The 12,736-nt window shown below is 50.3% G+C and overlaps 1 protein-coding gene across 1 annotated transcript in view; it reads left to right on the forward strand.

Annotated features, from left to right (window-relative positions):
- LOC147701684 (uncharacterized) overlaps positions 1-12,736 on the forward strand; it is a 761,267-nt gene that overhangs the window by 683,732 nt on the left and 64,799 nt on the right. Inside the window, exon 19 of the mRNA XM_086929358.1 lies at positions 3,798-3,848. Coding sequence (XP_086785484.1) covers positions 3,798-3,848 — 51 coding nt within the window. The remainder of the gene's footprint in view (positions 1-3,797; positions 3,849-12,736) is intronic.

The following is a 12,736-nucleotide window of genomic DNA, read 5'->3' on the forward strand; positions in this document are numbered from 1 at the left end:
GAACATCTGACTCTTCTCAAACAAGAGGTTCTCTCACTATTCCAAAAACATGCAATAGAACCAGCCCCCTTGCCTCATCAAGGCACAGGGGTTTACTCCCTGTATTTTCTAATTCCAAAAAAGGACGGCTCTCTGGCCAATACTGGACATCAGACCATTAAACCTATACATTCAGTCAGACCACTTCCACATGGTCACTCCAACAGGTGCTCCCACTGCTTCAAAAAGGCAACTTTCTCTCCACTCTAGATTTAAAGGACACCTACTTTCATATTCCCATTCACCCCTCTCACAGGAAATATCTCAGGTTTGTAGTAGACTATCAACACTACCAATTCAAAGTCCTCCCGTTCGGGTTACTACAGCCCCCAGAGTCTTCACCAAGTGCCTCGCAGTAGTGGCAGCTCACTTATGAAGACAACACATTCACGTGTTCCCTTATCTGGACGACAAGCTCATAAAAGTAAAGTCACACAGCAGCTGTGTGCAACACACACGCAAGACAATCCAGCTGCTTCACAACGTGGGATTCACGGTGAACCTCACCAAATCCCACCTCCAACCATCCAGCATGCAACAATATCTAGGAGCTACAATAGACACTTCAAATGTTTTAGCATACCCCAACCTACTCAGGATAAGCAGTATGCAAGCTCTAATATCATAATTTCAGCCTCAACACTCATTACCAGCTCGTGTGTTCATGCAGCTAATCTGGATGATGGGCTCTTGCATTCTCATCGTCCCTTGTGCAAGACTCCAAATGCGTCCCTTACAGGAGTGTTTGGCACGTCAGTGGAACCAGGCTCAAGGTCCTTTAACAAATCTGGCGTTGGTGGACAGCCGCACACATATCTCTCTGCAGTGGTGGAACATACAAAACCTTTCCAAAAGGCGCCCTTTCTTCGACCCGGTTCCACTGATAGTGCAAACAGACGCATCGCACACCAGCTGGGGGGCTCACCTTCAGAACCATACCATTCAGGGCATGTGGACCCCTCAGAAAAAACAATTCCACATAAATTACCTGGAATTGTTGACAATTTTTCTAGCGTTAAAATCCTTTCACCTCAATGTGGTAGGCAAAGCGGTCCTGGTCCGTACAGACATGACAGCAATGTACTACATACAAAAACAGGTGGGGTACACACTCTCTGCTGCTTTCACACCTTGCTCAAAGCATTTGGAGATGGGACATTCTTCAAAACATATCTCCTTGCGGAACACCTCCCAGGAGTACACAATCAAATTGCAGATCTGCTCAATCGTCAAACACAGCACATCCACGAATGGGAACTTGATCCTCAAGTTCTTCTTCCATTCTTTCACATGTGGGGCCACCCAGAAATAGATCTGTTCTCCACACACCAAAACGCAAAATGCCCAAGCTTTGCGTCCAGGTATCCACACCCATTGTCCAAAGGCAATGCGCTGTGGATGAACTGATCAGGCAAATTTGCTTACGCTTTTCCGCCTCTCCCGCTCATTCAGTTAGTGGTTCGGAAACTCAAACAGCATTCCCTTACAAGGATACTGGTTGCTCCAACATGGGCCTGACAACCATGATTCACAACCCTCTTGGAACTATCAGTAGTTCAGGATCAAAAGCTATGCGTCTCACCCAAGCTTCTTACTCAGAAACATGGAGAAATAAAGCATCCAGATTCCAGTCAACTCAACCTTGCGATCTGGCACCTGAAGTCTTAGACTTTGGCTACCTCAATGTTACGCCAGACTGCATGAACATCATTAAAGAGGCTAGACGTCCTACCACCAGAGCATGCTACGCAGCAAAGTGGAAGCGATTTGTGATTTACTGCACAAATAACAAAATCAATCAACTAGATGCTTCTATTCAGAACATTATCTGTTATCTCTTGCATCTACAACAATGTAACCGAGCATATACATCTATACGACTACATCTCTCTGCAATAGCAGCTTGACTTAAAAGAATAATTCCACCCAGAGTTCCACCCTCTCTGGTATTGATTCTTAATGTTGTCCTTACCAGACTCATGGGTCCCCCATTTGAGCCTCTGCACAAATGCGAATTACAGTTCCTCACTTGGAAGGTAGCCTTCCTAGTCGCTATCACCCTTCTAAGAAGAGTTAGTGAACTACAGGCATTAACCATACAAGAACCATTTTTGCAAATACATCATAATAAAGTGGTCTTTGAACTAACCCAAAAATTGTATCTAAAGTAATTTCTGCCTTCCTCCTTAACGAGTCTGTTCAACTCCCAGTTTTTTTACGCTCTACCAGGGTCAGTAGCAGAACGGGCTCTTCTCACGCTGGACGTTAAAAGAGCAATACTCTACTATATTGAACGAACAAAATCCTTTATGTAAATGTAAATGTATTTGAGCTTATATAGCGCACAGCTACCCACAAAGGGTTTCCCGGCGCTTGCTTAGGGAACCCGTCCTGGTATTCCCCTGTGAGATAACCCCGGCAGGGTATCCACAAGGTGAAAGCCAGGCATCCCACCACGAGGGGCCGTTGTGGAGATTAAGCAAGCTATTGCCCAGAGTCGCAGAGTGTGAACCCGTGAGTCGAGAAGGCACCGGAGCGAGAATTATCGAGTCCGTGGAATTTTTGAGCCCAAGACCCGCCGAGGCGGGGAATTGAACCCTGGTCCAGGGCCGATCTCAGCTTCCGGGTCTGCCGCCTCTAACCCCTAAGCCACACTTCTCCACACTTCTTCTTTAGAAAGACTAAACAACTCTTTGTGGCTTTCTCCCCACCTCATAAGGCCAATCCCATTTCAAAAGCTAGAATTGCAAAGTGGATTGTTAAATGCATCCAAATATGCTATCTTAACCCCAAACGCATATTAACCATTCTCCCTAGAGCTCATTCCACACGTAAACTTGGATCTTCTATGACATTCTTAGGGAACATCCCTTTAGATGACATCTGCAAAGCAGCAACTTGGTCTGCACCGCACACTTTCACAAAACACTATTGTGTAGATGTGCAAGCAAAACAACAAGCTAGTGTGGGCCAGGCTGTATTAGGAACACTTTTTCAAACCACTGCAATAGATACTGCTGAGGTGGTAACTGCTGTATGGGCTATGCACAAGTATATGATCTACAGTTCATATTACTCGTACGGAAAATGCGTCTGTTCTTGGGATATAGACCTGTAAATTCATATATGCCCACCTGCCTCCCCGGATACCTCTATCTGTTCCTGTACTATTTTACCTCAATATATCACACATGGACATCTCTTTTCTATTTCTTACTAACGCCATCATCCCCCTTTATGGCGAAATACAATCTGAAGATGGAGTCAATTCCCATGCGCACTGTCACCCTAAGGACGAGTCGCCTATCTTGTGACCACAAAGACTTCTAAAACAAAGTGCAAACATCAGAGCCCAACACCAGATGTCGGTCTATGCACAAGTATATGAATCTACAGCTCTCCATGCCAAGAGCAGATGCATACTGGTAAGTAGGATTTAGCTGGGTTGTATTGTGTGCTTATATGATGTATCTAGTGTATTTTGTTTGGGCTGGGTGCTTACCCTAGCTTAGTGGCAGGTGTTGTTGTGAGAACTGCAGTAATAACAACTATATCAACGAGAGAGAGAGGGTCATAGGGATATTTAAAGACCTGCCCAGGTTCACATCCCCACTATGCTATACTTCTTGTGCTTTTTACAGTACTGTAGTAGTAGCCAACATAGCATACCTATTCTGTGTTGGAGGTTTGGTATTTCTTCTTTTGAATGTTCGTAGCTCAGTCATTTAACTTAACGTGTGCTTCATCTCTGTTCCTAGGAGCGCCGAGCATTGGAGAGAAAGGCTGCTGAGCTAGAAGAAGAGCTGAAGGTATCTTAAGTCAATTTTAATATTCTGAACTAATCTGACAAAAAGCATTCTACGTAGCATGAAGTATGAGCAGGTGAATGCTTTTTCCCATCAAATGGCAGATTAGTACTGCCCAGCTTTGTGCATCACTTCTGATCCACCAGAGATCTCCCAGTCTTGTTTTTAGAATGTTCTTATATTAAGTAATGCATACAGGAAAGGCATTTGCTAATTAATTGAACAAGCTCAGGACTGCTAGCATCTGAAACTGTTTTGTGCCTCTCCTCTTCCGAAAGTATTCCCAAATTATCACATTTTCATTGCTCCTGCCTCCACCTCTTTGTTGTATTGGAAATAGTGGTGCAGGTGTAGATGGCTGCATTTATGTGTGCTAGCCAAATCTGAAAGAGACACGTTAGTGATATATTCCTTACCTTAGAATATCCCCAAGCGTCCGACTGGATCCGGAAATTTTTACGTAGCGGTACCCTTGTGCGTCGGTAGGCGTCGTCTGCGGCTCCGCGTCCGTCGTCAGCGTCGTGGGCACCGTGATGACGTTGTCGGAGTACTTAGACGCCGCCTCTGCGTGCTGACGTCAGTTCTTCTTTTTCCGCGCCAGCAAGCGCAGATCTGGAAAAAGCAGTACTTAAGTCACTTTTTGACTAGACTTTTTGATCCCTTTTGATCATTTTTCTTGAGTCTTGCGACTCCGGACGGTGTCGATGGGGATGCCAGGTTTCAAGCCCATCGGTGTCTCCACTGTCCCGGCATCAACCACGACCACAAGACCTGCTCCGACTGCCAGACCCTGACCTCGAAAGCTAGGCGGGAGCGGTCCAGCGACTCGAACTCCAGGAGTCTGCCCCGGTCCCACCGGAGGTCGAGGGACAGGTCGCGGGGTAGGAGCCATCACAGCTCCGAGAGTCGACATCACTCCTCCAGGTCGAAGTCATCTTCAGGTAAGCACAAGAAGTCGAAGAGACGTCATCGCTCTTCCTCCTCCCCCCCACCGCTCACGCGACGCGGCCCGGGGTTCGGGTGACACCGCCCACGCGGCTCCGTCAGTCACGGGCGTCGCGCCCTGCTCCACACCCTCCGGTCCCTGGGCAGAACGCGACGCCGAGGGAGATCTAGCGCTTCCTCATGGCCATGAGGTCCCTCTCTTCCCCGACAGGCTCAGCGGCGCCTTCGGGCCCAGCAGACCCATCAGGAGCCCCTAGCGGGTCGGGGGCTTTTGCCCCGACGCCATAGGGTGCTTCGGCGCCGCAGGGCCCCACTGGATCCGCATCGTCGCCGGTTGACCTAACAACCTCACCGGCGCAGATCCCTCAGGCGTCACCTCCGGCGCCGTCCTCGGGCGAATGATGTCGATTCCGAATTCACTCATGGACATGCCGTTTAGTGGCCGTCGCCTTTTTGGCGACAAGGCAGACCATGCGCTTGAGCGCTTTAAGGACTCCAGGGCTACGGCCAAGTCCTTGGGCCTCTCGGCCTGTGCCAGCAAACGGGTGCTGTAGGAGTGTAGGGTCTGCAATCCTATGGTCACCCCGAGTTTTTGCTTTTTGCTTCACTGGTTTACGACTTCCCTGGCTGTGGGCCTGCTAATCAGACCCACAGCCTAGCTGTGCTCTCTCTAAAATTGACAACCATGTACCTTAGGTGCATATCCAATTGGATACTGAGTCCCCTTATCAGTCCCTGTACAGTGTACCTTAGGTACCCAGGGCATAGGTGCACCCAGGGCCTACCAGGGGCTGCAGCATGTATTATGCCACCCCTGGCTGGCCATCCAAATCTGACACAACTAGCTGATCAATCAGCTGGGGCAAGGTGGTGTAATCACCTTTTGCTTTAGATATAGTATCCCTATATCCAACCCTAAAATGGACACATATCCTCCTATCAGTCACTCCTATGGCAGGCCTTATCAATCCTGAAGGCAGAGTGCTTGGAATTATGTGAGATGGTGCTCTAGCATGAGCTGAGCCTGTCTGCAGCTTTTGGAACCAAGTCCTTTAGCTGTTTCCATGATAAGGCTATACCATATACTCTTAAGTGCATTATAATCCTCTTGGTTATTGCCAACTTTGGTATAACATTATCAAAACATGTCGAGTAAGGTGTCATACGAATTGGAAAACTACCCCCTCGCCAATTCTGGCGACGGGGGTAGCATTCCACCCTTCTAGAGGGACATGACAGGTATGTAACTGTGAACCCCGGTTAAAGTTAACTCGAGCCTCAGCATCACAAAATGGATGCTGCCACCACAGACACAAGTCTGACCTCCTGCTGCTGGGAGTCCTTCCAGCGAGGGAGGCTTGGACAAAGGGTTTCCTGCCTTGGGAGGTGCTAGCACCACCCCAGACAGGATTTTGTGAATTAGGAAGGACAGGGCTGAAAGGAATGAGACATGCCTGGAGCACACAAGGTGTCCCTGTGCATACTCCGGTCTAAACCATTTCCTGGGGCACTCCAGCCCCAGAGCTGGCGCAAGACCGGACAAAGGATAGGGGGTGTAACCACCCCCCTTCCTGGTCCTACCCCGAGGAGGGACCTAGTTGTAGTACAGCCCCCTTTAGCCGGATAAAGGTAGGAGCTGGTCCTATTTCAAATGAGATTATCCTGAACAACTTTACAAGAAGAAACTCTGGACTTCGACGTTCTGCTCCACAGAAGACTGAAGAAATCTCCCTTGTGGGCAAGGAGTGTCCACCCTGCACAAGCAGGCACCATCAGCGTCCAGCGGCTTCCCTTTGTCGTCTTCCTTCCCGGATCCAGACTTCAGGAGCCCGACGAGACCCAGATTCCCATACCTCTCCGACCTCTACCTACATCTGCAGCACAGCTGAGATCCGTGGGTGTGACGAGACACGTGGAATCGGCCATCTTGAAAGAAGCAGCACTTCGCTCCAGCACGACTTCAGAGGCATCCTCGTCCAAGTGCTTCGGTGACTGAGAAACCCCAACTCCGAGCAGCTCCTGCACCGAAGACCAGCCCTCCAGCATCCACAAGATCTGCGTGGGGCCCTTCTGCCTGTTTGCTGCTTGACGCGTTGTCTGGTCACTTGCCGGCTGGCTAGTGACCTCCTAGACGAAACCCGACATCTTCACTGCTGGTCTGGTTGCTCCAGACTGGCCCTTGCTCCCCTCCAAAAGAGGAGCACCCCGGACCCTCCTGGTCCACTCCAGACGCTGTTTCCACTCACCGCGTGGGTTGCCTTTGCCAAGGCCTGTTGACTCTGAATCCGAAGCCGACACCACCGACAGCGAGAGCCTGCGTGGGACAGCTCGTGCCTCCATCCTGATCTTCGAAGACACCACCTGGTCCAGGTGGCTGCAGAGACCAGCGTCCACCTTCACCTGATAGCGACGACGACATCTGGTACCACTCCTGGTTCCACTCCAGTCACTGGCTAGTGACTTTAAACATTGTCCCCTCTGCTTTCAGGTTCTTCTCTTCACTAATCCACCCTTGGATCACACCGGACATCTTCCTCCTGACCGCCTGCAGCATCTTTTCCTCCAGGCTCCATAGACTATAACGCCGGAACCTGACACGACTTGGCACCTATGCACCCACAGGGTGAGGTAACTCGAGCATTTCGGTGCTCAAGGGTAGCTTGACTCTCCTAGTGTCCAGTTCCACAGTTGTTTTAGTCCTATCTAGTCAGGGACGTCCGTACTCACCTTTTACTTAAACTGTACTGTCCATAGACGTTTGTACGCATCTTGCGTGTGAGTTCACACACTGCACACGCGCTCCGTGGGCCTCCTATTACTTACCTCAAGTTAGTATAGCGTGGTCCCAGCGATCCTACAGCCTCTGGACAGCTCCATTCCTATTATCGACTTTCACATTCCACTTTCTTAGTATATGGTTTGTCGTGCCCCTAGGGCACCGTTGTAAATCGTGCAACTTAAACGTATTTTTCTTAAGAGATTGTCATGTGCTTAGCCCTCTGGCCTCATAAAGAGTTCAGAGGTGTATGTTAGTTAATAAATACTTTATTTTCATAACAACTTGTGTGGTGTCCTTTCACTTGGTATTCAATGGGATATATGTTGTAAAACAGCTGGCTTCACATGCCAAAAGAGTTTAGCCTAAGACTGCTTTGTCCATGCTACCACTAGGATAGCTGGTCTATAAGGTTGACTTACAACCAATCACCATAAGGGTTGTTTGGACTGAAACAAGGTGATCACTAGAACTAGTGAACATATATCAGGCCAACTTCTCACAGTGGGCACACCTATTCTTCCAAGAGCTCCAGCATTCACTGCCGTGAGACGCCAGATGAGCCATTGCCTTCTGTTGTCCTGAATTTTCAGACGCAGCCAACACCACGCGAGCAGTCCTACTTAGAACCGCGATCAGCACTCGATCAAAATTACTTCGAAGTGCCGCCAGCCACGCATTCCTGCCTGGCTACCTTCGCTGTACCCATCAACAACCCTGTCCTGATGAGGATCCCGACTAAAGGGGATCGAAACGCCGTCGACCACACAGCCTGAATCATATGACGCATCCCGCGCTTAAAGCTCCCACAAGGAATAATTGTTCTTCCAAGTGACTGTAACTTGTGTTGTGGAGTTTTACCTGATGTATATACTTTGTTTAATGCGTCGTCTATGCTGTTTTTAAAGCACTTGCACACTCACCTCACTAAACTGTATATAGCACCTTGCACCAAGTGCCACCGGGTTGTTATAAGATCTGATCTTTACAGTGCTGTTCCTAACTGTAATTTCATATGAAAGAAAAATTTGTTTTCTTGGTGAATAGTACCACTTTTTCCTTAATCATTTGACTCCTTGTTTCTGTTCTTTGTAATGCCCATGGCATACACAATTGAAACTGTCTCTACATGATACCAGTTGGGAATTGTTTTTGTCTACACTAGAACTAGTGAGCATCATATATCAGGCCAACTTCTCACAGGTGCCTTTCGCTTCTTTCGTGGCCAAGGAAGGGGCGCTCCCTGCACGTGCTGCCAGCCACGCAACGCGGACTAACATTCAACGCGGTGGTGGCCGTGGAGGCGGTCGGGTACAACGGCGAGGCCAGTCCACACCTTCTCCCGCAGCATCCGCCTCAAAACCCTCCTAGTCCGTGTTTTCCAGCCCATGTGACGCCAATGGGGGGGCAGGGTTCGCCTTCACCACTCCCTCTGGCGCACTGTCACATCAGACAGGTGGGTGCTGCAAATCGTACGAAGGGGTTACTCCCTCCCCTTCGAGACGACCGCTCAAGCCATGCCACCGCAACACTACCGCGCATCGGGGGATCATTTGCTGCTTCTGCAGGGTGAAGTTTCGGCCCTCTTGGCCAACGGGGCCATCGAGCGCGTTCCTGGGCCAGAAGTAGGGTGTGGTTGCTACTCCCACTACTTTCTGGTACTCAAGAAGGGCAAAGGGAGCCTAGGCCCTATCTTGGACCTACGGAACGTTAACGGCTTCCTCCGGAAGGAGAAGTTCAAAATGCTGACTGTGGCCTTAGCTGCCCTGGACCCAGGAGACTGGATGGTAGCGTTGGACTTGCAGGACGCTTATTTCCACATCCTGATCCTGCCGGCCCACTGGCACTACCTGCGGTTCACGGTAGGCCACGAGCACTTTGTTTACCGTGCTCCCCTTCGGCCTTACCAGCTCCCCACGGGTGTTCACGAAAGTGATGGCGGTGGTCGCAGCTCATCTGTGCAGGTTAGGGGTTTCAGTCTTCCCCTACCTCGACGGCTGGTTGTTGAAGGCGGGCTCGCCCCAGACAGTCGTGAGCCATCTCCTGACAACGGCAGTCCTCATGCACCAGCTGGGGTTCTCCATCAATGTGCCGAAGTCACACATGTGCCCCTCTCAGAAGCTCCTTTTCATCGGAGCGGTACTCGACTCAGTGCTATTTCGGGTTTATCCACCTGAACAGCGGGTTCGGGATATATAGGCTCTGATTCCTATCTTTCAGCCTTTATCCTGAGTCTCAGTCAGGTTGACGCTGCGGCTTCTGGGGCTGATGGCTTCCTGCATCCTTCTGGTGCATCATGCCCGTTGGCGGATGCGGGCTCTGCAGTGGGCCCTGAAGTTTCAGTGGGCCAGGCATCAGGGCAACCTGTCCGACCATGTCCTGATCTCGGAGGGCACTGCAAAACAGCTGCAGTGGTGGCTCACGGACCGCGATTGGGTCAGCGGCAGATCCCTCTCCCTTCCCCAACCGGAGCACGTAGTTGTGACGGATGCGTCCCTCCAGGGCTGGGGAGGCCACATGGGAGAGGCCGATATCAGAGGCCTCTGGTCTCCGGCGGAGTCCCGGCTCCATATCAACCTTGGAGCTGCGGGCAATTCGTCTAGCACTGAAGGCATTCCTCCCCTCTGTCCGGTGGAGTGTAGTGCAGGTGTTCACGGACAACACCACCTCCATGTGGTACTGCAACAAGCAGGGCGGGGTGAGGTTGTGGACCCTCTGCCAGGAGGCTCTGCGCCTTTGGCAGTGGCTGGAACATCAGGGTGTGTCCCTGGTGGTTATACACCTGGCAGGTTCTCTGAACACTAGGGCGGACGAACTCAGCCGCCCGTGCATGATGGATCACGAATGGCGTCTGAACTCGGACGTGGTGCAAGGCCTCTTTTAGCAGTGGGGAGAGCCTTGGTTAGATCTATTCGCCACTGAAGAGAACGCGCAATGTCATCAGTTCTGCGCGTTGGAATTTCCAAGGCGGCACTCGCTCTGAGACACTTTTCGTAGCGAGAGGAGTTGCGGTCTGTTGTACGCCTTTCCGCCTATACCACTTCTGCCCAGAGGGCTGAAGATCAAGCGCGACCGGGCACAAGTCATCCTTATGGCTCCGGACTGGGCACGAAGGTACTGGTATCCCGAGCTACTCAGTATGATCCCCCGGTTGGTCTGCCTCTTCAGGAGGACCTTCTGTCGCAGCAGCATGGGACGGTCCTCCACCCGAACCTGTCCAGTCTCCACCTCCATGCTTGGAGATTGAGCGGCGACAGTTGAGGCCATTTGACTTGCCTCCTGAAGTCTGTAACATCATTCTGGCAGCCAGGCGTCCCTCCACAAAGTCTGTATACGCCTGCAGGTGGAACAGATTTGTGGCATGGTGCACAGCAAAGGCTGTGGATCCTCTCTCTGCCCCTTTCGCTGAGGTTCTTCTCTTCCTTCTTTCTCTTGCCCAGCAGGGCTCTGCTCTGGGCACTATCAAGGGCTATCTTTCTGCCCTTTCAGCCTTCCTAAGGCTGCCTGATTAACCATCTTTGTTCAAGTCCCCTATTGTAAATCGGTTCCTGAAAGGCATCACACACACCTTTCCCCTTCGTGATGCTTCAGTGGGACTTGAACCTGGTTCTTACTTTTCTGATGTGCGCTCCCTTTGAGCCACTTCACAACTGTCCTATCCGCCTTCTTACTCTGAAGACTGCTTTCCTGGTTGCCATCACCTCTGCCAGGAGAGTGAGTGAGCTCCAGGCTCTTTCATCCAAACCTCCTTTCCTTTCTGTCCATCCGGACAAGGTTGTTTTGCGGACAATACCCTCTTTCCTGCCCAAGGTAGTCACAGCCTTCTACATCGGGCAGTCCATCGCCTTGCCCACCTTCTTTCCGCCTCCGCATCCCTCAAAGGAGGAAGACCGGCTCCACCGTCTGGACCCAAAACGTGCTCTTTCATTCTATTTGGATCGCACACGCCAGTTCCGGGTGGATGACCAACTCTTTGTTGGTTATGTGGACGCTAAGAATGGATGGGCGGTGCGCAAACGGGCCATCTCTCGGTGGATTGTGTTGTGTATTCAAGCGTGCTACTCTTTGGCTAAAAAGGAACCTCCTGTTGGGCTGAGGGCCCATTCCACTCGGGCCACGGCGACTACTACTGCCCTGGGCCGCGGAGTCCCCTTGAGGGACGTATGTCAGGCAGCTACGTGGGCCTCGCTGCACATGTTCGCAAGACACTACTGCCTGGACAGCCAAGTCCGGAGGGATGGCTTCTTTGGCCGTTCCGTCCTCCAGGACTTTCTGGTGTGATTATTGGTTCGTGACCCACCAGCGGGGTTGGTATAGCTGGTGTATCTATTCTAAGGTAAGGAATCTATCACTAACGTGTCTCTTTCAGATGCACAAGTCACTACTTGTGTAACGATATATCTGTAAGAGACATTAGTTAGTGATAGATTCCTTACCGACCCACCCATCCTCCCCGTTCTGCGAACCGATATCTAGGGTTAAGGTCATCCCCCTTTCAGGGCCCTAGTTTCAATGGCACCAGTGTTGTTTTTTAGCATGGCTCTGCGTTTCTGGCGCAGAAAAGCTGTGTCTAAGAACTGACGTCGGCACGCGGAGGCGGCGTTTAAGTACTCCGACAACGTCATCACGACGCCGACGACGGACGCGGAGCCGCAGACTACGCCTACCGATACGCAACGGTACTGCTACGCAAAAATGTTCGGATCCATCCTGACGCCTGGGGATATTCTAAGGTAAGGCATCTATAACTAACGTCTCTTACAGATATATCGTTACACAAGTAGTAACCTGTGCATTAATTACTTGTCTAAACTAAATGCACCCAGTGTGCTGATTGTTATGCCTGTCAATTTTGGTTATCCACTTATGGATATTTCATTGATTCTTATGTTCTTTTCTAAACGTTCTCTGGCGTTAGACTAGTGATTTCTAATCTAATAGCAGAAAATAAGCTGAACATAACTTGCTAATTTATAAAAGATCTAGTTCTATAAATCTACAGTGTACTCACTGTTTTTTTCTTAAGGCCAATGGAGCTTACACATAGCTCATTCAGATTAGTACGTTATTGGTAGAAATAGTCCAGAGTGGACAAATGCATTCAATTTTCTGGTAGATCACTCTCCTGCAAGGCATTAACAAGTCATAGTTGCTAACTACAGTTCTCTTT

This window comes from Lissotriton vulgaris, chromosome 7 (genome assembly GCF_964263255.1).
Source record: "Lissotriton vulgaris chromosome 7, aLisVul1.2, whole genome shotgun sequence".
Classification (NCBI taxonomy): Eukaryota; Metazoa; Chordata; class Amphibia; order Caudata; family Salamandridae; genus Lissotriton; species Lissotriton vulgaris.